Raw genomic sequence first — 23945 nt, 5'->3', positions numbered from 1 at the left:
TGTTGTTCACCTTTTGATCCTACTTGATTCCTCCAGCTCCCAACATGTGGGTCTTACCAGATAATCAGAAGGAGCCTCTCTGTCAAGGTGCTCACTAACCAAGGATAAACAGACAAATAGATGAATTTTGGGGAACCTTGTTAATCAGTCGTGTATTCAGTTAGATTAATTCATTGCTAGCAGCAAATTGCAGGTTTACTGTAGAAGGAGAGGCCATGCAGATGGCCGTGCAGAGGTTTAAGATGACCAGCATAGAAGCAGTAGTGGAGAAGTGGTCGGTCTGGGAATGCTGTCAGAGCAAATGAGACAAATTGACCATATGGGACTGAGTAGAAAGGAGTCGAGTTGCTTGGGATTTTGAATATGGTCAGAGGAACTTGAAATTTGAGATAGGAAAGATGGAGGGAGTGACAGAGTGGACTGATGTGGTGGATGAGAAACAAACAAACAAACACACAAAACCCAAAACCTTGAGAATCTTTGTGAAGGCTGATAGGGACTTTTACATGTGCTTAGGAGAGATGGTTGTTGTGGTAGTTGGGGACAGGCTATAACAAGAGCCAGACTGTGTAGGAGATTTGCGTGCAAGGCAAAGGCTGGCTTCTAGAGGTGCCAAAAAAGGAGCGTTGGCAGCATTTGATATAGCCTAAATGTGCAGGACAAGGAAGTGACAGGAATTAAGAGCAGCCTGGAGTGACATTGATGTTGTTACTCGTGGCAAGAAAAGTCGCAAGCAGAATGGGAGTCCAGCCTTGGCCTTGTAAACTTGGCCACTTGTAAGCAGCCAGGCTGTGAGCATTGTTAGAGAATGTGAAGGTACTAGTGAACTGCTCAGGCTCCTTTTGTGATTACTGTCCTGTTAGGGGTCAGCAGGACGTGGGTTGATTCCCCTCTTTCCCCATGTGCGCCGCTTAAGATTGAAGGGAGCTGCCAAACCATGCTGCAGAACGCAGTTCTTTGGGTTGAGGACTTGCCTGATGCCCCTTCAGCCATAGCTGACAGCTCCCCAAGTCGAATGCGAGATCCTGTGATACCTTTGGAACTTACTGTATAAACTCAAAGTTACGTGTTTTGAAAGAGGAGAATGTAACTGAGTGAGTAGCTGCGTGAAGTTATAACTTTGCTCTCCCTTTTTTTCCAGGTACCTTCTTGAACAGCGAGATGTGGAAATTAACGTCCGTGATAAATGGGACAGTACACCTCTGTGAGTCCTGCAGCCGGGAGTGCTGGCTGGGCAGGAGGGGAGGGCTTTCAGAGCTCTTTTGCTCTCTCTGCATCGGCAGCTAGGAGCACTGTTACTAAATGTCTCAGGTTCTGCTTTTTGGAGATTTGACTACATATTTCTGCTGCTCTTCTCAGCGGGTGCTGTGCTAAATATGTCTTTGTCTCCACATCTGACTGACATTTGCTGTAGTAATGCTCAGAGGGTGGTTGATTTTAGATGTGGCACTTCAAGACATGGTTCAGTGGACAGGGTGGCATCAGGTGTACGGTTGGACTTGATGATCTTTGAGGTCTCTTCCAACCATAATGATTCTATGATTCTATGATTTTGTGACCAAATTACCTGGATTAAGCAGTCTGTTCTTGGCCTGATTAGGCTTTTCCCCCCTCAAAGTCTCTAGCATTCTAGCATGTCTTTTTAGGTGAAGGCTTGGCTTTGTGAAATGCAAAATGACTGTGGGATCACAGTTTGCCTGGCAATGCTGTGAGCGTGCAGTAGGTAGTGAGGAATCCCCATGCTGGTGCTGAGGAGAGTGATGTGAGCTTTTTACCTCCCCACATACCAATTCCAAAGTGCATTTAGACATCTGCAGTATAACTTACCAAAGTAAAGGCAGACTAACATTTGCCTGCTGCAATGCACGTTACAGGATTCTCCTAGTTTGTAGGACAATTTGAGGTCCTTGTGAAAGAGAATCATGAAGGGCTTAGATTGTGAAAGAGAAAACAAAACTCATCGTAAGTAGGACTTTTGGGGGGTGGATTTGCTGTACATCTGGTGTGGGTGCTGGTCCCTCGTTATCATAGCGTGCAGCAGTCAGACTGACAACGGAAAGAGCAACACTGAATTTTGCATCCTACTGTATCTCTAATTTTCTTTTTCTTGTTATTGTCAGGTATTATGCTTGCCTCTGTGGACATGAGGAACTTGTACGCTATCTTCTAGCCAATGGTGAGCAAAAGTATCCTGGTTGTGGGTGTAATATCTTTCTCCATACTGGTCTGTAGGGATTGTATATCCTTCTAACTGTCCCTTATGGAAACTTCTTCTGTTACAACCAACTATGTGATCAGTGATCTCAGGCTGCAGTGAGAGCCCTGGACATACTTTCATGGTCCCTTTTGCTGCTATTTGCTGCTTGAATTTGCTACAGGGAAAATTTCTGTGATGACTTGAGGCAGCATGACTTTCTGAAATCACAGCTGATGTTTTGCGAGGGTGCGTTGCTGTTGGGAGTATGCTGATGTAAGAATTGTACTTCATCTGAAGAACACTCTGTATAAAACTTTCTAGTACTCTTCTGATAGCCTTGCATTGTGAACAGAACTTAAAGGTGAAATGTGAGGGCTTTTACTAACTGCAAACAAAGCAAGACAAACTCTCCAGGTAAAGCATCTGCCTGTTTGCTTCCCAGCACCCGAATTCCCTTACGTAATGATGATGTTTTGTGTTCTGGCAGAGGAATCAGAGTGCAGAGTCAGATCTCAAAAGGTTTATCTCTTCCACTGCATTCAGAGCATCTTAAACAACCGGTTGTGTAATTCTGAAATAGCAAAATGCAAGTGCCTTCCAAATTTCTAGCAGAGTCTAACCTAAAGAGGTAACTGTTGCCTTGTGCAAGGCAGAAATGCTTTTTAGGAGGAGCTGTTAAAAGTCCAATAAGTGATTGTACTCTTTGTACAGTGAGATTCTTCTTCCCAGGACACTACTGGAGCCATGCTGCGAGGCTTATAGAGGCTTATTACTGAAGTCAGTTTAAATGAGTCATGACTTCTTCAGAAAGGGATTTTGCTATAGGAGAACAGCTTTAGGTTATAGACATGTAAGAGGAGCTTAGTTTTTGTAAATATGCACACTAGCATAGGGTATCACAGTGAAACATGTCACCAGCCAAAAGTCATACTCACTTTGCGACCATTCAGGGACATTTGAGGAAGATTTAACTCGGCCTTCTGGCATGTACCTGTGATCATTTTGCAGGAGCAAAGTGTGAGGCAAACACTTTTGATGGGGAACGTTGTTTGTATGGAGCTTTGAGTGATGCCATCCGACGTCTGCTGAAGGAGTACAAACAAATCACAGCAAAGTGCATGAAGAGAGACTACTATGATGTCTTCCTACAGCGGTAAGCAGATGAGGCAGCTCCATGTGCAACGCATTCTGTCATCCTTCCTTAGCTGTTAACCTGGATATTCATATCAAGTTCTCTGTTAAGGGCAGGTTTGAAAGGCAACTGAGCAGTACCATATCTCATTCCTGGGCATGTAGAGCTTCCTAAGGGATGTTTCTTTGTGCCCTAAGGGATGACTTCCAGGTATGTGTGCATTTAAAATATAGCCTCCAGTGGGTACAGACTCCAGAGTGAACAGAAAGCTGGTCTTTATAATGCAGAAGCATTAGACTGTCATCTTTGACTGTCAAACCAAAATCAGATCACTAAAACCACATCAGTGATTTAGGATAATATGTCAACTGAAATTAAGTTTCAGGCCTGAAGTGCTATAGCCTGCGAGCTGAGGTTTCCAGCAGTGATGAAAGGTATCTCATCTCTGAGATAGAGCACATTAAGAAGCATCAAACTGACTTATAGAGACAGTGCTCAGTTCTTTCTTTTTGTTCATTAAAATATGCTAATTTTAAGATGGTTCTGAAGGTTGCCTGTCAAACTATGTAGCCTTAGCCTAGAGCTTGAGAAGAAGCCTAACTTGCTTTAGGAGTAGAAGAGTAGTGTCAGTCTTTTTTTCTTGCTGTTTTTCTACCCTGGTAGTTCTGATGTTATTACACAGACTTGGGGTTTTTTTGTTTGGTTGGGTATTTTTCTTCCTATTAGACTGACTTTAAAAAAACTCAAACCACCAAGGTTTCAGCATCTGTATCTTCAAAATTGGAGATCAAATAACTCCTAGAAAGATCTGACAATCTTCCCATTACTACAGCATCCTAATTTCTGAAGCCATGGGGAAAGAGGAGAGGACAGAAACTCATTTATCTGAGTAAAATCAGATTCTGCCTTTCAGGGAAGTAGAATTTTGCAGGGTGATTTATCTCTCTCCTGGTGAGTTTGTGGCTCAGATGATGCAGGGTTGAGTGCACAAGTAAACTAAAATGTGCTGTTTTCAGCTTCTCATTCCAAGCAGACCTTGCATTAAAATTGAAACAAAGGGCAACAGTAGGGGGCAAAAAATAAACACCTAACTGCTTCTATTTTGTTTTGGGCAAGACACTAGTAGAAAAGATGTTCTAGTGGCAGGAGACTGAGATCAGCATTCAAGACCCTGCTCTGACATCATCTCCTGGTGTGACCCCACACCTTTCTGTGCACCAGTCCTGCTGTCTAGAAGGAGTATGATGCCTGATGTCTGCCTGATTTGACCTCTTGGGGTTGCTTGTGAGGATATATACACTAGGGGTGATGGGCATTAGGAAACATTGGTGATGGTTGCCATAAACTCTGGAAGTAGCAATCTTGTTTTGTTTCCTTTTAAAGAATAAGAGTATGGGCATGCAATCATAAACAAGGCTTTATCTCTGATGTGGTAATTGCCTGCATTTCATGCCTGTGACATCCTTCCTTCTTCTGAGGGTGGGTGACATCAAGTCTTCTCCTATTTGCTGCATGGTTAAAGCATGCACACTGAGAGTGCCCAGAGAGCAGGAAAGTTGCACCATACTTTGTAGTGGGGTAATTTTTTTTGAAAATGTGTGCTCCTGTAGGGCTTTTTGCCATCTGACAGCAGGATTAACCTTTAGAGATGTGTTCGGGGGCAACTAGTTCTGCTTTAAAATCTATTTCACATGTTTGCCAGAGGCAGGAAGGTTTCATTCTCCAGCCTCCCTCTTGCACTAACGAAACTTCTTTGAGTCATTGGAGGGAGTGAGAGATTCTGGCCTTCTTACTGGGCAGGAAGAGACTGCAATGTCCAGAGGTATTTGTTCATTTAGATGTAACTGTACCATGTCCCCCGCTAGCTTTACTCCATTCTCTCCTTTCTCATTCTGCAATGAATTTCCCATCTCTTTGTTCCTTACAGGTTGCTGGAGCAGGGTTACCAAAGCGACATCGTTTTCATTGTTCATGGCAAATCCTTCTGTGCCCACCGCTGCATTCTCAGCGCTCGCAGTGTCTACTTTGCAGAAATGTTTGAGACCAAATGGAAGGGGAAGAACATGATAGTGTTGAAGCATCCACTGGTGAGCAGGGCTGTGCTTCCCGCTCTTTCCTTTCTTTTCCTGTTTCAACTGGGTGAGAAAAGTGAGTAAGAAGGACAGCTTGAGGGTTAATTTCCACAGTGAATAAATAGTTCCTGGAGCTCAGAATGACCCTAGTCAAGTGCTCCTGGAGGCACTTAATGCAATAAAATAGCACCTTACTCAGATAACAAAAGGCTGTAGACTGCGTACTTCCCCTTTGTTCCCTCTGTCATGGGCTTGAACATATCTTAATTAATTGCAGTAGCAGGTAGCTATTACCATCTGCCAGCTGTGTCACAGCTCCTCTGTGGGATGAGTTGAGCCTGTCTAATTCCTGGTGGACAGGTGGTCTGTGGTGAAGACATCGCCTCCATAATTGGCACTAATTGAGTCCCTTTTGTTGCCCTTGCAGCAAGAACTAAATAGGCCATAAGTGCATTCCATCCATTAGTCACCAATACTCTAGCATATGTTTTTATAGCTTGATAGTGGCTGCACAAAACCTGTCGTGAGAAACATACTTGCAGTTTCTCAGGACATTGCTTAATGTCTTTCCTTTTTCTTTGTACAAGAACTCCTCTTTCCTCTCAAATTAAGAAGAGCTGGAAATGTTTGCGACCAATGAAAGACTGGATTTTACGGAGCCTGTATTACAAGTGTGTCTTTGGAGCACCTCCATTAGTCAGGTCCTGCCCCCCAAGGCACATGAATTAGTATCAGTTGATACATTTAAAGAGCTATCTAAGCCAGGTGGAGTGCCAGCATTAGTTATGTGAGGAGCAAGGAAATCAGGGACAGTGTGTGATTTGCTATTTAAGTGGTTTTTTTTTGACTTGTTCAGGATCAGACAGGTTTGTGTCCAGACAAGTTTCAAGCTTGTTATTAAGTTCCTGGGAATTCTAAAGATAACTTTCTCATGTTTTATTTCAGATTAATCCAGCAGCCTTTGGCTCTCTTCTGCAGTATCTATACACAGGTAAATAACTTACTGTCTAATGTATGTATACATGGCTGGTGGGTGGCTGTCTGTGCCTCTGCCATATCACTGTTTGGGTGGCACAGGCTTGCAGATAGCTGTGTTTGGGTGCATGAGTTGCCAACACATCCTCTCTGCTGGCAGAAGGGGAGAATGTGAGCAATCCCCAGCTTTTCCAAGTTGTTTGTACCTTTTGCCAGTTGTTGTCCTGCCAATAATTATACAGTCAATTAAAAAAAAAAGTCAGCTTAGGTTGATTGGTTGGATGGATGTGGAGAATGTATTTTTAACTTAAAGAAGGTAAATCGGTCGTCTGGGATAACAATCCCCTAAGGTGGTGAAAAGCCAGGTTCCCACGTAGGGCATTTTCAGTCTGGCAGACCTGAGCAGTGTGAGCTGAGTGCTTTGACTACTTTCTAATACTTTTTTCTGAACAGAAACTGATCCTAAACCTTCTATGAAAATGCCAAATGTTGTATTGTAGGCATGCTAAGTGCTGAACTATTTCGGGCCAGGAGGTGGTGCCAGAAAATAACTTTATCTTCAACGCTGTGCTTCCCCAGTCCAGTGTTTTCAGAAATGTTCCTTGCCACGTTTTCAGTGATGATAAGAGATTCTGGGATGACAGCTTGTGAACCTAAAGTCTTTTCTTACCCAAAGCCAGGTAGCCAATGGTGGCAGTCACACATGCTGCTTTTGTACTGCTATTTTTTCTTTTCTGAGGAAATTAGACATGTTTTGTATAAGCCTGCTCGGTCTTTGGCCTCTTGAATAAAGCTATTAGGGTAGACACTGGAAAGTGGGAATGTGAATTAGATGCCAAACTGAGATTCATTGAAGTGGTGGGTGGTGAGGTACCAAATCTTAGCTTCTTGGACTGAGTTGTAACTGAATGCTGAAAAGTGAGACGATGTGTCTAATTACTGAATTTCTGTGCCATCAAGTCTTCAGTCCTTAATTTTTGCCATTTTTACACTTAAATGATATGGGTTAAAAGAGCTGGGTGCATTTCTTCTTGGCAGGTCGTCTTGATATCGACGTAGAATATGTAAATGATTGCAAGAGGTTAGCCAAACAGTGTCGGCTGCAGGACCTCATAGATGATTTGGAGACCAAATGTAAAAAAGTCTATGAATTTGGTAAGCATTTTACTTGCTGTTGTCTCTGTTGTGCCTGTGTGCTGTTTCAGAAAGAAAGGGGAAAGCGCGATGGTGGATGTTTCGTGGTGCCATTGCGGCTTCCAGATAATGATTCTGTTGTGGAATTCCCATGTTTGCATGATAATTTTCAGTCATGGGCTCTCTGTAGGGCAGCTGTAGTGGTTTCTGACACATGCATGTTTATCACTTATATTGAATGTTTTCATTATAGTAGAGCAGCCATGGCAGCAGGACTTTGCTGTGGAGCACTGTGGGATATATTGGGAAGTGCCTTTCAGCAGAGAGTGTGTTTAAATTCCTGGTGAGATAAAATATGTACAATTAGAAGTCCTTTTCTGCATTTGTCTGACCCCTAACCAAAGTAAAACGTTTGATAATTGGCTCAAAATGGATGCGGAGAGAGGTACAACACTTTTAAAAGCAGAGAAGTATTTCTGAAAGCATGTGTGTATTTATAACACTCGTATGTGCCAAACCTGAAATGACGCAATCCTCTATTTAAGGGCTTTTTGTTATCCAAAGAGCTTGTGATCTAATTGTGACATCAACTTATTGCATGAAAACCAACAGTTGGAGTTTATAATTCATCTCCTTAGTTCAAGCTAAAGAACATGGGAAGAAGAATCAAAACAGCACAAGTAGGGCAAAGCGGTGTTAGTCATTAAGTAAAAAAAACTATCTGGTAACAAAACCTTCAGGCTGAAAACATCTGATTCTCATTTCATCCTCTGAGTTAAGTCCTTTACTTCAGTCAAGTTAATTCTAGTTTGAGAAGGTAATCGAGTCTGTAGCTTGTAAGTCAATAGCATCTTCTTCCTTCATCTAAGAGGTAAGGATGTAGATATTCCACCTTTCCCTTTTGAATTATGAGTTCTAATTATTCAGCCTCATGAAGTTGCAGACCTTAATAGATAGGGACAATACTTCTGGCTCAAGAAATTCCTCACCTGCAAATCACATGGAAGATATTACCATGTGTATGTCTCCCCTTAGGCATGTGCAATTGTGTGGTGGTGGTGGGGTACAAGGTTACCACAGTACAGTGATTCCCATGTAGACCAGGGTGCAAGTCCTTATGGAAGCTGTATCTTACATCAGCTGTGTAAACACAAATGTAAACATGCATCTGAAGAAATTAGAAATGCATTTCTTGGTTTCTTGCTACAAATAGTTTAAGATACCAGTTTGTGTATTAAATAAGTGGTGGAAAAGGGAAGTGGTAGTGAATGCCATGAATAGAAAATAAAAACTACTCGGACAATCAGGTAACAAAATTACCTTGTGGCATCTTTTGATATCAGAGTAATCCAGAGAGATGCTGGAGATCTTTGCCCCCCGCCCTGGTTTTTTTCCTTTTTATCTTTTTCTCCCAGAGTCTAGCTGAGACCCTGGAGATGACCACTATACCTTAATACATCAAGTTTAAATCTTGTATTAGATTGAGGGAGGAAAATAAAGTGGATAGCTTGCTAGCTGTCTGAAGCCATTGCATAGTATGTCACTGGCAACTTAAGGATCATCAAGTCCAGTGGTTAAATTTGTGAATTGCAAAAAAGCTGACTTCTTGGTGGGGTTTAAAAATGGAAAATGGTGAAGAAACATTTCTAGTCAGTTGAGAGTTTCAGATACAAGCTCCACTTCGAAATGTAATACAAACTTCCTGGATGGCACTGGACAAATCATTTAATTTCTGTGTTCTTTGGGAGGGAACAGTTGTTCTTCATTTCTAAGGCCTGACAGCAGGCATAATCAATGGGTGGTGTAAAGCACTGATGGAGGTGCTAGGCTTTGTTTTTATTTATGACAGGTTGGATTCAAATGAATAGACAGAACTGCTGATAGGTCTGTTAAAAGTTACTTTCTCAGATCTCATGTGGAAGCCAGGAAAACTTGATTCTCCAGAAAGTGATACATATAAGAACTATAGAAGTTAAAAATTGGGGAAGATCTTAGATCGCATTATGTCTGGCACTTGACAAAGCATTACTGTTCCTTCTAGTGTGTTAGGAATCTCAGCTTGTTCAAAGTGCTTTCTGTGGAACAGACATGTGATTCAGGTCTGCAGAGCAGGGTCATGTCTTGCATCTGTATTATAAAGTTGAAACGTGCCTAATAAAACAACATGAACTCAAGCCTGTGCAGCTCCAGTGGGTAATTGCAATCTCATTATCTGGAGGTAATCAGCATTTCAAAAGCACTTAGTATCTTGGCATGCACAGACAGTAGTTTAGGAGAACCCTGAAGAGGATGACCCGGTTGCCTTCTGTTGAACCTGAGACAGACTTCAGTGTGAATGCTTGCATATTTTCTCCCACCTGTATACAGTGGCTATAACAAGAAACAACTGTTACAGTGTTTGGAAGAGCTCGGGCAGGATTTGTCCAGATTAAACCACAGTCCTTCCTTTAGAAGTGGTGATATTTGAAAATAAATGTTCTGCAGTTATTTCTACAAGTTTTAGGGCAAAAAGCTTGAGAACAAGGTTTGTGGTGCTTGCCTTCATAGCGGAGGCACTGGATGTACAGAATCTGTGGTTATAGCTAGCCGTAGCATTGGGAGGAGGTTGTATAAGGCAGGTATCTGAGTGTGGCATCATTTTCGAAGGGTCTAGGAGTTTGGTGGGGTTTTTTGTGGCTCTTATTTTTTGTGGTGCATTGGCTCAATTGAAACAAAAGACTACAAAGAACTATTGAGCAGTAAAACAAAGGCAGCTGATGAGTTGGTAGGTGATGTTCAGTGCTATACAGCTGGGCTAGACTGGGAAGGAAGACAAAATCCTCCATTCTTAACCGTAGTTGGGTTATTCCCTCCAGCTCTTTCTATTGTTTATGTTGCTCTTTTCAGAAAACCCTTCATTCCTACTTCTTGCAAGAAGGTGATGGTCACTGCTGCTTGCTTGAAGCCAACAGCTTATTCCTGTTCTGTCACTTTGATTTTTATTGTTTCTAGTAGCAGAGAGTTGCTTGTGATACTGAATGCTGTGCTCTTGGATTTGAGAGATGCAGTGTCTGACATGTCTCATGATAGATTTGCTTCTCGGACAAATCACTGTTCTTTCATGTTGCTGTGAATGTGCACAGATGCTTTGTAGATCATCCCAAGGGAAGAACTCTTTCTGTTGACTACTGCTTAAAACTTGCTGGGTCCATTAGTGCTTACAGAACCTGACTGACTTGGCGACTGTTATAATAGGCACTGCACAAATATAAATGATCCTCTCTGCCATAAAGAATTTCTAATTGCACAGTGAGAAATTTCCTTCTCTGATGCTGGTCTGTAAGTGGACAGGGCTCTTCAAGAAAACACATTCAGTCTTGTTTGTGTTTGTGCCAGGTCTCCTCTTGGCTTATTTACCCTGGAAGTCATCTATCTGAAGGTAGTGTTTAGTGCTAATAGAGCAGCCTGTCTCCTTGCTGGTGTAGCTCTGTGTGTAGCAAAGATAGTACCTGTCTTGTATTGGTAGATTGTCCTTCTCTTTCCACTATCTTTCTGGGATATTCAGCCTATTTGAGGTACAGTGGTGGCATATCTGAAGGGTGCAGCAGTAACATGGAGGAGGGGGTGGAGAACTTGTTTTGTGGCACATCATGGTCTTGTTTCGCCCACGGCCCAATGGAGTCATCTGGCGGAGCTCGTGTAATGCTGCACAAAATGTCAGGAAAAATAAGGTCTCAAGGTGGCGTGATTCACCTGCAAGGGGTTTTAATGCGGTGAATCATACCTGTCAGAAATTCTTCTGAATGCTTCAGCATGGGTCTGCTTAACTCTTTTGTCCTTGAGAGTTAACTCTGCATCTCTCTGGCTCCCAACAGCATCTCGAGCCTTCCTTACCACAACTTCACATTTTCCAGCGGTGCTCCATGTTTTTTCACATTCTTCCGTATATGCCAGGGCCTCTTGAATGTCTTACATGCTTTAGTCCTCACCCCAAAGGATGCTGAGCTGAAAACAAACCTGAGGTAGTGAATTGCGGGAGGGAGGTGACCAGAAAGAGGAAAGGCTGTGTAGGCAGTGGTATCGTAACACAGTAGCTGGGTGTACTTTGGACTGCCGCTCATTTGAAGTCAGGGGAGTTGCCTTCAATGAGCTCCACAGCAACATTGGTCGTAGCAAGACCACAAAAGTATGATTATATATTTTGCTTCCCCTTTATTAGGCTGTTTAATTGCGTAGGTTGGTAGGGCAAGACAGGAAGACATACTAGGTCTGAAAAAGGCAAATGAAGTTGCCGTCTCTGTGTGGTTTATTTGATCTTTTTGGTGGTAGTGATGCTTATTTAATGTTTGCAAAAAACACAGGAGTCCAGGTGTTTTGAGGGTCTTTGTGCTTTGGGGATCTACAGGTAGAGAGTAGAGGACAGACTCGGGTACACAGAACTTACTACCTAAACAAGAATAAATCCTTTGTTCCCTGGAGCAAAGTTAGGATGGCACAACTGAAAGGGGACCCATGAGAGCATCTGACAGAGCAGAGAGGCATGGAAGCAGCTTTATTTTAACTAAATATTTCCTGGCATGGGCTTCACCTTAGGTGACACTGTCAGTGGTAGGGGTGGTCAGCTGGGGAAGGCATTGTATGAATGACTCCTACAGGTATCGGGGGCAGCCTGATCAATGGGCCTCAACTGCAATCGATGACAAGGATTGCAGAGAGCAAGTTGGGCTTGAAATATGCCTGTGGCAACTTTGTGTTTGCCACAGTTGATATTACAGCACAAGGAATTAAGTGGAGGTTTGAGGAGAGACAAGAATACATGCATCCCTTTCCAGCCCTGCTCACCGACTGTACTGAGGGGTGCTGTATGCATGTTTACATAGAAGAATCACATGTATTTTGCGGTAAAAGCTAAACAGCAATAGTACTGATTTTTTTCCTGGAGTGTGTGTCTTTTTTCTAAATGGGAGAGAATGTTTGTAGAGGAATTTAGGCATCTCTGCTCTTTTGTTTTTTGCTTCTTCCAGTCTCTTCCAAGCCAGGGACCTGTGTGAAAGTGCTGACGATTGAGCCCACAGGTAACTGCCGGCTGCAGGAAGATCTGGCTCTTCTAGCAGACTGCGCCCTGCCAGCCGAACTGCGGGTAGGGAGCATTTATACTACTTCTGGTCTCTGTGGGGCTGTAATATGTGTTCACGTGTGTTCAGTTGCATTCTCTCCATTTGAGTTTAGTGCTTGCTTGTTTGCTGGTGCTCCAAATGCTGAAAGCCTTTTATTGCTTGGAAATGCTGTAAAGTTGTTTAATGAGGTTGTCAGTGCTGGTCCTTTCCCTTGGATTTTTCCCCCAGCAGGGGTCTTGGTAAACAAAACCCTTGCCATGTTGTTGGTGGGGATTTCCCCATTGACTACAGTGGGATAAGAGTTGGCCCCCAGCTCTTTTTCCTTCTGTCTGCCATCCTTCTTGAATATCAGAAATGTTTTATCAGCAGGCATTGGTACCTGAAGGGACATATAGGTAGAAGATGGCTTGCTGGGCTTGCTTGCTGGTAACTGACACCTGGCAGTGGAGAGGTGCTTTCAAACCCTGAAAATATTTCCAGCAGAAATGTGAGTCCCTCTGAAGTGAATTTAACTTGACTGGCAATAGATTTGCTTTTTGTAACTACGTCTTGATGAGCCTTAGAAATAGCCCACAGACCACATGTTGATGATCACTATGTTAAAATACCATCAGTATTGTTAGTTAGGCTCATATGTGTGGATCTTCACTGCCAATTGCAGGAGAACAGCATAAATATTAGTGGTCTTCATTCTCTCATTCTCCCTGCATCTGTTGTTTTCTGTAATATCAGCAGATTCACTTTGCTCTTATGTTTGTCCTTTTTTTCCTCTTTCTCATACCAGCCACTGAGTTTAGTAACATGAACTCATTTTAGGTGGCTGCTGCGCCCAGAGGTTGTATGACTGAGTGATGTAGCAAAGCTTACTACTGCCTTTCTTCTTTTCGTCCCCTGGCGAATAGACTTGCAGAGAGCATGTGTGAGTGCATGGATAATGTTTCTTACCTGTATACTAACATGTCAGGGACAACTGAATAGTCAGTCAGCTACGAACATCTGTCTTCTCGAGAGAAGCATACATTTTTTCCAGGCTATGCAGAACAGAATAGGTATTTGGCTTCTGGATAAAAGCTAGCATTTTCAGAATTTGGCAAGAGACATTCTGAACTGCTGCATGTCATGTAATGCCATATTACATGAAATGGGGATGTATACAACTTTCTGTTTCACTGTAAACAAATAATTTGCATGTAATGTCTTTGATACTTGAATGATGCAGAAAACTACGCATCCCAATTTCATAGTTCAATAATGTTATATGGCTAAACCAGTAATTAACATTTGATATCCAATCACAGTTCATTATTAGTTTTTAGAGAGAGAGCTGTCTATTCTTTGAACTCTTAAACACTTTTATAATCTTGGTATCTTGTTTCTCACTCCTGTTTATGCTTGAAATCCTTTTCTCTTTCAGTGTTGGTTTTTAAGTGTGGTTGTTGTCTCCATTTTGTATTAAACTAGTAATGGCCGGAATTTTTCTGACCACAACAGCTGCTGCTTTGGTTTGTTGCAATAAAATTTAGTGATGACAGATTTAAGTAAAATACAATCAAAAGCCAGGCAACTGTCAAAAACCATGTGGCTTTCCACTGTCTGCCTAGCTCTTCATCTCGTGTCTGCCAGGTGACCTGTGAGTTAGAGGCTCCAGGGTTTCCAGTGTATGAGACAGTAGGCACATCATTTCCTTGTAGCTGTTTTTTCATTACCTTTTAACTGAAATCTGATTTTCCAAACCAAGATTAAATCAGACTTAAAAGGATCAGAGTTTGCCATGAAATAAATACTGTTTTCTCCATCTGTATTGACATTTAGTGTGGCTGCAAAAAAAGTGACCATTTGTCACTTTTGGGGTAAAGCTAAATCTTATAATGCTTAGAAAGAACAGTTTGAAACAAGTAGATGGGTTCCACCTTTTCTGTCTCCGCATCTCTGTAGTGTGGTTGTCCATGGCAGTTATTCCTGTGCTTTGCTTGCCCATTTGGCACAGGCAGAATAACTGAACTATTTGCAACATGCTTCCAATTATTTTTTTTTTTTATCCAATCCACTTGCATCTGGTTATGGGCTGTTAATCTTCTCTTGGATCACTAACCCCTATATTTTGTGTTGTAATTTATTTACAGTTTTCTTGCTGAGATAATCTGGCCAAGGTACAAGTTGCTGCCACTGATTTGTTTTGTATGTTTTTGCCTACAGCAACATTTCTATTTAAGCGCTAATAGCAAATTCATAGCAGCAAAGATTTGATCCTCCACGTTTGGTGGCTGGAGGATCCTGTGAACTTTCAAGCAGTCTTATGCTATAGAGGTGTTGAGATTATTTCTGTATAGTGAATGAGTTACTGTGAATGTGTTGCACCTCATAGGCTAGACTGTTTTGTGCTTCACAGGCAACATACTTAACTTTGGCAGCTGTGCTTTGCCTGAACAGGGGTATGCTAAGGAGGTTGTCTGAATGGGAGGTGGGAGGAATAAGCCAGTTTTCTTCAGGGAGACCCTGAAAGGGAGATTAAATTCCTCAGGCATGACAAGGGAGGAGGGTAGAAGTAGTAGAGACTTAAAAGGGGAGTCAAAGGGAAAATTCTGCAAAGCCACTTCATGCTGAATAGGAGAGACAAAGACATGAACCTGCTTTGTGGTAGGAATTGGAAATGACCTTGTAAAGCTGAGCATCAGAGCAGGGACCAGGCAAGGCTAGAAGCAGGAAACTGAGCCCGGAGGAGTAAGTAATTCAGGAGACAAACTCTGAGACAAATAAAACTCCCATGTCCGTTGCAGGGGGATGGATTCCTTTTAAAGATTTACCTTCGGACAATGAAAGGGGAGCAAAGAAGGGGGATGCATGTAGCAGATGTGGAGTTTATGTCTCAATTTAAATTCTTTTGCTACGAAGAGTGGCATCTTGTCAAAGCCTGTTTCTATGTTTGTTTTACCTGTAACATGCCTGCAGACTTGTAGCCTGGAAAGTCACGTCAGAATTTCTAGGAGAGAACATGGAAGCTGTGGGCGTTGGATGGGGGTAGCAGCAAGGTGAAGAGAGTGGGCAGTTGGATCGTGACTACTAGCGCTTGTAATGCAATGCCACAGAGAGTGTGGCTGCAGATCCCCAGACCACCGTTTCTTCCTTGCCTTGAAACATGAAACATAGATAACAGCAAAATAACAGCCTGGGGAATCTTCAAATGGGATAATCTGATCTCATCTTCAAAGCTGGAGGTGCCCTTTGTGTTACAGCCCTATGAAAAGCAGGTAGTAGATCAGGTGGGGAGTGTTCCTTGAATTGCTCAGGGAGAGGAGTTCCTCGATGGGGAAGAACTCACAGGAGAGTTGTGCTATGGAGAGGCAGCATTACTGCGACAGCCGTGTGTGCAATCTGAATGTCACTGGGCTGGCTGTCTTGTGATTAGGAGTCAGAAACTGCCAAATGTTGCTGTGGACAAAGAGCTTGGCAAATGGGTCCAGATTGTCATGTTCAGTGGTGGTGTGAGCTTTTGCCAGCTTGGTGCCTTGCCATATCCTAGAACCTGTTTTGTGAGAGAAACCTCACTGCCTGCAAACTGAGCTTGGCTGGGAGCACGAACCCAGTGTGCTGCAGGCTGTGTCTCTGTTTAGTTTGGGAGGGAGGAGTCATCTGACTCCTCACTAAAGCTGAAAATCAGTTGCTTTCAGTTAGGATGGAGGCAGGCTTGTTGGAAATGGTGCTTAGGTAGCCTGCAATTGGGAGACTGATCTTCACAGTCACCCCAGGGTTCTCCCAGATGCAAACTTGGGATGTAACTTCCCTGGATGAGAGACAGTGGTAATAAACTCCTTGACCCAGGCAGCTTGGGGCATCTGTTTGGAAAACAAGAACCAGGGGAAATTTTTGTTTCCAGAGATTAGTGGTCTTGTTTACATGACTGTGAATATAAACTTTTTTTTCACAGTTGAATTACCCTGTATATAGGATAAGGTGAAAGTGAAAATATTTGGAAGTGTCACTTTAAAATAACATAAGACCAACAGTTGTGTTTTTTTTTTAATATATGTGTATGTGCTGTCTTTGTTGGCATGTGGGACTGGGAGGAGGTGTGTTGGTGTTAAAATAATTCACTAGAGTATTAATACTGCAACAACACTACCTTTGGCTGCAAATCAAATTAGAAATTTAAAATGTTCTTTAGAAATGTCGGATTATTCAAGTGAGGCAGTAATTGTAGCCAAACCATTTCAAACTGGTGTATACCTCTCTGTAATTTATATGTTACCACATCTACCTGTACATCTACACAGTAAAGGGCTAGTCCTAAGCTCTAGTATGCTTATGATACCTACTACATGAAGTAAACTTCACCTCCACTTGGTTATCTGCCTTGTTAGGTGGCACAGAAATGCTTTCCAGAGGTGTATGGAGGTTCAAGGAGTTTTCATGGATAAGGGAGGCAGCTGTAACTTGTACCAGGAATATCTCTATCAGGAGTGCAAAGACTTCAGTTCCCCACATTGAAATCTGTGTTCTGATTCTGCATCTCTGATGCTCTGTGCTGTGCTGAGGGAACGGATGGGTGGTTGCTTCTGGGAAGACTAGGAAGTCCAAACTTAGGACCCTGAGTGTGTTTAAAGCACGAATGTTAAAGGTAGGGTTTTCTGGTTTCTGTTTCTAGGTTGGTTTTGGGGAGTTGCCATTTGACAGCACTGACAACTTTAACAGTTGTCCCGATGTGTGTTTCCGGGTGGCAGATTACAACTTCTTGTGCCATAAGGTATGTGCTTGTGCTATAGCTCATTCTCCTCCCTTTTCCCCCTGAGTCTAGTCCGCATGTCTCCCCCACTCATCCAGTGCTGGATACACTCTGCAGAAGCAGCATTGCCTCATCAGCTGGAAAATCAAGTGTCTTATTGCAGCTGGAAACTATATTTAAAACATTTAACGAAACAGCCAAACCTGTCTTCCTTGCAGAGGTGAGGAGATAAACTTACGGATTCAGCTACAGCATTCACAGCAGCAAAATCTGCTACTGCTGGCTTTTAAGTTCAGCACCTGGAGAGGGGAATGTTTGATCTGCAAGTAAACAGATGTAAGAACGGATTTTGAGATCCAACCTGAACTCAAACTCCTGCCTTAATACTATGCTACTTCAAATCTCTTAAGTTTACAAATTGTTTTTTTGGTTCTGAGGGTAGGCATGGATAGAAATAAAGTATGGAAAAATGTTGGACATGCGGCTTCAAAATACAGGGAGAATCAGTTACAGAGTTTGAACTTCCAAAATATCTTTGAGCTGCTCTGGCAGCTGGTTGGTAGTGCTGTTTGGCTTGGTGCAGTGAGAAAGACCAAAACACTAGCATCTTTCTTCCCTCTCCAGGCATTTTTCTGTGGTCGCAGTGATTATTTCAAAGCCCTTCTTGAAGACCATTTCAGCGAGAGTGAGGAGCTGCAGACACAGCCCAGCATCCCTGTGGTGACTCTCCACAACATCTCAGAAGACATCTTCATCCGGGTCCTCTACTATATCTACAGTGATGATACAGAGGTGAGGCCATCCATGGAGACTTTTCTCGTGTGCTGGTTAATTCTGGAGGTGTTCACAGCCATGTTTTCCTACAGAATCTGGAGCAGGGTGTGTGTGTGGTTTCTTAAATCCCACTGCCCTACTCTGCTACCTCACTTCTGTCTCGGGAACCCACATACTGGGACTTGCTGTTAGCCAGGCAGGGATCTGGTTTATGTGCATGACATTTGGGAAGCAAATCCCTAGTCTTTCATCCCATAATAAAAATTTGGAAATTAGGTTGCACATTGTACGTTGGCATGATAAATGCAGGGCTTTGCAGATTTCCCTCTTAGGCTCTGTGGAAGGATAAGGTGAGCAGCTGCCAGTAGATGGCAGATTGAACACATTTGGAGATATGGAAAGGCTGAGAGATTCTGTTTGTTTACTCTTGGCATCATAGCCACTTTTCCATTTGTAGCAAGTCATTATTTCCACTGTTATTTATTGCTGGGGTGGGCAAAGGTTCCACTGGGAGACCAACGCCTTGCCGTGCTCAGTATTGCAAGCAGTAACAAAATGGCCCTAACCCACCTAGTTTTCAGCCTAATGTAAGGTGTAGGAAATCTCAGCATTTAAGCAGCTTCCTGCTTTGGTTTTGTGGCAAATGCTTTCAGCAGGTCTAGCTACAAGATGCCAAAATACATTCTGGCATTAGGGCAGTGATCAGAAATGCTGCTGCACCTGCCAGTGTCACTTCTCCCAAGCAGTATTTGTGCTCTGGGTTAGCTGCCACATACAGGGAGTGCAGGCAGCTGTGACCTTATTTCTGCTCATCTGTCCACCTCCGAGTAGCAGCAGGGAACGTGCAGTAAGGAGAGATGCATTTAGCAGGCAGCAAGGGCAGGATTGCCATTGGTATGCCAGAGAGCAGACGCTTCACTTGTCTACACTCTTCCCTCAGCCATGCACTGAAAGGGCAGGCAGAGAGGGAAAGAACATGTCGGGGTTGTGAAGATCCTCCTGACCTTGTGACTGCACTGCAGCATGACCCTGTTCCCTTGCACCTCTCCAGTCTGCCTTCCGTCCTCATGGTGGCTCACAGAAAGGATGTTTCCCAATCAGCCAATCCCTTTCCAAGGGGTGCCTCAGCTGCCCTGTCTGGTCTTGGAGCAGGAGGACAGATCAACAACAATGTGTAGGAGCTGAAAGCATATTGCTGATGTGTTTTCTATGCAGAACAGTGCATAGCTTGGATTTCAAACTGAGCGGCCAAGATCTGAGCTTCTGCAGACAGTTCATCTGTCATGAAAAACAACCAGGAAAAAAAATGATCAGGAAACCAGGAATATAGCTCAAGCTCCACACTTACATGTGGAGTGTTCTCCCTGCCCTGGGTTTCTCCAACCAAGTGTCAGCGCTCCCAATTCCACGTTTCTTTTTCCAAAAGATTTATATGTCTCTCTGCTGTGTAGTAGTGACAGTGTTTGCAGTTGGAGGGAAGAGTGTGTGCAGAGGACAGAAAGGGTTCCAGGCAAAAAGAGAAGTTGCTGATCAGAATACTTGTGTGGGCTCAAGGGGAGCTTTTGGAGGAACATTTGCCAGGTTTGTCCTTGATCAAGCAGTTGGGGGCTGCTGTCATCAGTACTAGACTCAAATGCCTCCAACTCATGAGGTTCCTGGAGCTTATGAAAGGACAAAGCATCACTTGATTAATAATCCCCAAGAGCTTTGTTACACCACTGTGGCACTACAGCACTCATGACATGCCTCTGATACATCTTGCATCCTTCTGCACAGCTGTTGCAGGGTGTTATACAGCTGAGATGTTTGTGGTGAGTAGTCTCTCCAAACACCAGTGTGGACTGCTGTAGGGGAAGAAATAATTGGCCTTTTGCAGTTGTCAGAATGAGCAACCGCGTGTGTAGATGTGAACAGCAGCATTTTTGCTGCCGACCAGTTATCAGGGCAGTGGACCACACTGCACCAGAGTTACCATTCCTCAATCTAGACCAGTGTGACTTGGTCTCTAAACACAAACAATGTCACCTCCTCCACAGCCAGGGTATGCTGCATCCTGCAGATTTGCTGTTAAAATGGATTTGGGTAACTGTGCTCTTTGCGCTTCATGTTAGCAGGAACAGAACTATGCAGAGAGAGGCTCTGGTTCCAGGTTAATGATGCAGATGGCTGAGTAAAATAGGATTTGCCCAGCTAGGGGGAAGAGACTGAGTGAAGCTGGATGTGGTGTCTTCAACATTATCTACAGCATTTTTTATTCTCAAGTCACTTGCAAGGAACAAAAGTATCCAAGAGGGAAATGGGAGGGTGGTTCTCTAGCTCAAGAGCTTAAAAATGTTAAAGACCCTTCACAACAGTGTAAGCTTGAGCATCTGGTATATGAATTTAGTTCAGTTTGAATGCTTGTTAAAGCTCCAGTAGTATTTGATGTGCAGACTTTACTCCTTACCTAGTTGGGCCCCACAGTTTATTTGGGGTGCAATTTTCTGTCCTTGGATGTATCATTGTGCTGGGGAGGTTGTGCTGGCTGAGTTCGCAGAGCCAGTTTGAGGAAGGAACTTAAGAGAATTTTGCCCGTTTTTCACAAAATGCGAGTCCAGCAGTACAAAATGGGAGGAAAAGTCCTAGTGGGAACAAGGTGCTCTGTTCTGCCAGCCTGTTCCATTTGTCTCTTTGGAGGGCTTTCAGTACCTCTGTTAAAAGCTACCTCCTTCCACTGCCACACTGAATGTTTCTTAGCAGTCAGCTTTCAGATGCACTTGAGTGTTTCGGCATTGCTTTGCACTTAGCTAGAGGGGTTAGCTGCAGCATGGCACACTTCTTACTTTGTGCTGAGCAAACTGCCTCTGCAGCATTTTAAACTTCTCTGTGAAGTGGAAGACCTGAAAGGGCCTGAAAGATTCAGCTCCTGTCTCTCCATAGTACTGTTAACACTTGTCCTGTAATGGGCCAAACAATGCTTTAGGGAATCTCTGCTAAAACACAAGAGAAGGTGGCAGTTTGCCAGAGACAAGTGAAGTGGCTAGGACTGGTCAGTAATTCTCCTCTTTCTGTTGCCAGCTGTCCCCAGAAAACGCCTATGACGTGCTGTGCGTGGCAGACATGTACCTGCTGCCTGGGCTCAAGCGCCTTTGTGGCAGGACCTTGGCTCAGATCCTCGATGAGGACAACATTGTCAGCATCTGGAGGATTGCAAAGCTGTTCCAGCTGACCCGGCTGGAGGATCAGTGCACCGAGTACATGGCAAAGATCATCGAGAAGGTAGCAGAAACACTCTCCACTGCACTTACCACATGTGCCCATAAATCTAACTGCACAGTGAGCCATAGATACAAGAGATTTAATGGTTGTACTTTGGTCCGTAATAAATGGTTGCCCTCTCTGGTTTAATGTGCTTCCTGAAAATGAGCAGTGGTTAAGTAGCAAAGCACATGGTGAGTTAGAACAGGGGATGAGGAGTGTGGCAGTACCTGATGTCACTGCAGTAAGCCAGATGCTGGTGGCTGTCTAGCACATCCCTGTCAACTGTGGGGTGAAAAACCTGCCCGAAAAGTTCTGCAAGTGCCACAGGCAGGTGATTTTCACCAAGCTTTCAGCCACCGTGCCCAGAGCAACAGTGGTGTTGCCTGAATACACCAGCCTGGAGAACCCAGTGGGGTGTGCGGGGAGCTCTGTGCAGGAAATGTTTTTTGGTGTTTGCTGGGGACAGTTCTTCCTGGCATAATGCTACTGAAAGGAGAAATCAATGTGATCTCTGTTCTCCTCCAGGATGACAAATCTAACAGTAGGGGTTTTCACAGGGGAAATTTTGCTATTGAATCGCCAGAAGTAATGAATCTAACACTGAAGTTTTCTTTATGGGGCTCCATTTAAGTGTTATCCTGAGTGGTTATAGCTTGAAGTTTCGGGACTCATGGAGAAAGTTGCCATACGGAAGGTTAAACTAGAATCTAAGGGGTTTTTTTATCCTCAGACAGATCTTTATAAATGGCTTGTGCAGTTCACATGGGAGTGTAATATTTTCACCGGCAGCTTGAAAGGTGTGAAATTCCTTTTGGCATGTGAAACAGCAAAGGAAATAATTCTGGGGCTGTTATTTTGTTCAGTGTATAGCTTGGGGATGATAGACACATCAGCATGCACCAAGATTGTGGCTTATGAAAAAGGGATTTGACTGATGAATATCCCAAGTAGTAATCAGGCAAGGTAGGGCTTTGCTAGTGTGTTCCCCTTGCATTCCCCTCCTCTAGCCTGAGTGGGAGTCCTTGGACCCAGCACTGGCAATGTGCCTTCCTAAGGGTGCTGGCACAAATGGAGCCACGCCAGCTGTTCAGACATCAGCAGCTGCCAGCACCTTGTGGAGATGCACTGATGATGGCAACAGGGAGAGATTTTTGGTAGTGTAGGTAGCATAGAGCAGGGCTCGGCAACCTCCCATGCCCAGGCACAGTTTGGTAATGTAGACAGATGGAAGCTGCCTCTCACCCTTCAGCACACCACATGTTCCTGGGGAACTTGATGCAAAATCATTCATAGGTGACCTGATTCTGTCAAGTTGGGTGCAGAACAGAGCAGCTGCCTTGCTGTGATCTGCTGGTCGGCTCTTGGTGCTGGGGCTGAGAGCCCTGGTGAGGATAGTCATCTGTGGCCCCTGGTTCCGAACTGGCCACAAGCACCCACTGTCTTGCCTGTTGCAAGACATTTCCCAAAAGTGTCCGGCAGCATCTCCTGATTCCTGCCGAGGAGCCTTTTTGGAGGGAATATTGTGTATATTCATGTGCCCCAATACCAGAACTATGGATGCTTAGTGAGTGAGTATTACAGTGCAGTGTTTGAGGTGCAGATTGCTTACAGTTGTTACCATTTTCTGTTGGAGGATTACTGCCTCCTTAGGGTGAATGGCAGCATGCATCTCCAAGCAGTGTCTGTAGGAGATGTAGGAAGATCTGGGTCTCCATGTATCCTTAGCATTCCCTTTTCTTCTGTGGAATGCCTCAACAGTGACTGAACCCATTATCCCAACCCTTTACATGCCTTTGCCTGTCGTCTTGTCTTCCTAATGGTTTTCTTGTCCACCCCATCCAGCTGGTGGAGTTGGAGGAGTTTGTGGCTGCTGTGAAGGAGAATGCAGAGGCTGTGGAGGAACGGCAGGAGACTGACTCCATTCCTCTGGTTGATGACATCCGCTTCCACATCACCAGCAACGTGCAGACTTACAGTGCCATCGAGGAAGCCAACCAGAAACTTGAAGCTCTGGAAAACCTCCTGGCCAGTATAGGGCTTGAGTGCTGATATGTGCAAACCCTGCCTGTCATATGCAGCCTGCGTAGCCCCCACTGGGTTGGCTCAGAGTGCAAGAGCACCCAAGTCTCTGAATGTCTCTCTTCCCCTTCTTTGTCCTCCTTCCCATCCACTTTCTGGCATGGTTTCTTTTTAATTTATTTATGTCTGAACATTTGCATGTCTGGTTTGTGTTTGGTTTTATTTTGGTTTTTATTTCTCCTTTCAGAAGTAGCTCCCAAAGCTCAGCCCAAATCAGGAGCTGCTCCTTTGAACAATACAATGCAGATAAGAGACAGCAAGCTATTGCGGGTGGTAAGGGAGCTGTTCTGGGGGAACTGCTACTGCCTGCTGTTAGGACCCATCCTGTTCTGTTGCCCAACAGCACACTTCTGAAACTGGTCAGGATATTTGTTGAATTGCCACCAGCAGAGGAGGAAAACTGGATTAAACTCTCCAAATAAGTATATTGGAAGGGAGGTGGCCTTTCTTTCACTGTCAGCGTTACAAGATTGGCAAAGGTGGGCAGTACTTCCCTAAGAGGGACACAGGAGTACTTGGCTATGTG

General features: G+C 43.9%; 1 protein-coding gene across 1 annotated transcript; it reads left to right on the top strand.

Annotated features, from left to right (window-relative positions):
* The first annotated feature begins 215 nt into the window (after positions 1-215).
* Positions 216-23503, top strand: ABTB1 (ankyrin repeat and BTB (POZ) domain containing 1). The gene is made up of 12 exons (XM_009700597.1): positions 216-274; positions 1142-1204; positions 2121-2176; positions 3206-3350; positions 5257-5416; positions 6347-6392; positions 7415-7531; positions 12514-12629; positions 17249-17347; positions 17951-18118; positions 21158-21358; positions 23183-23503. Exons 1-12 carry the CDS (start codon positions 216-218, stop codon positions 23387-23389), a joined length of 1437 nt encoding a protein of 478 aa, XP_009698899.1. The 3' UTR covers positions 23390-23503.
* The last annotated feature ends 442 nt before the right edge of the window (positions 23504-23945 follow it).

The sequence above is a fragment of the Cariama cristata genome, unplaced genomic scaffold (assembly GCF_000690535.1).
Source record: "Cariama cristata isolate BGI_N322 unplaced genomic scaffold, ASM69053v1 scaffold36605, whole genome shotgun sequence".
Taxonomy (NCBI): domain Eukaryota; kingdom Metazoa; phylum Chordata; class Aves; order Cariamiformes; family Cariamidae; genus Cariama; species Cariama cristata.
Note: the sequence above shows the minus strand (reverse complement) of the source record. Positions and strands in the feature narration are given on the sequence as shown.

Coding starts and splice junctions, on each gene's coding strand:
- ABTB1 (XM_009700597.1), top strand. CDS start 216: ATGCAGATGGCCGTGCAGAGGTTTAAGATGACCAGCATAGAAGCAGTA. Junction 2,177..3,205: donor ACGCTATCTTCTAGCCAATG/GTGAGCAAAAGT, acceptor ATCATTTTGCAG/GAGCAAAGTGTGAGGCAAAC. Junction 6,393..7,414: donor TCTGCAGTATCTATACACAG/GTAAATAACTTA, acceptor TCTTCTTGGCAG/GTCGTCTTGATATCGACGTA.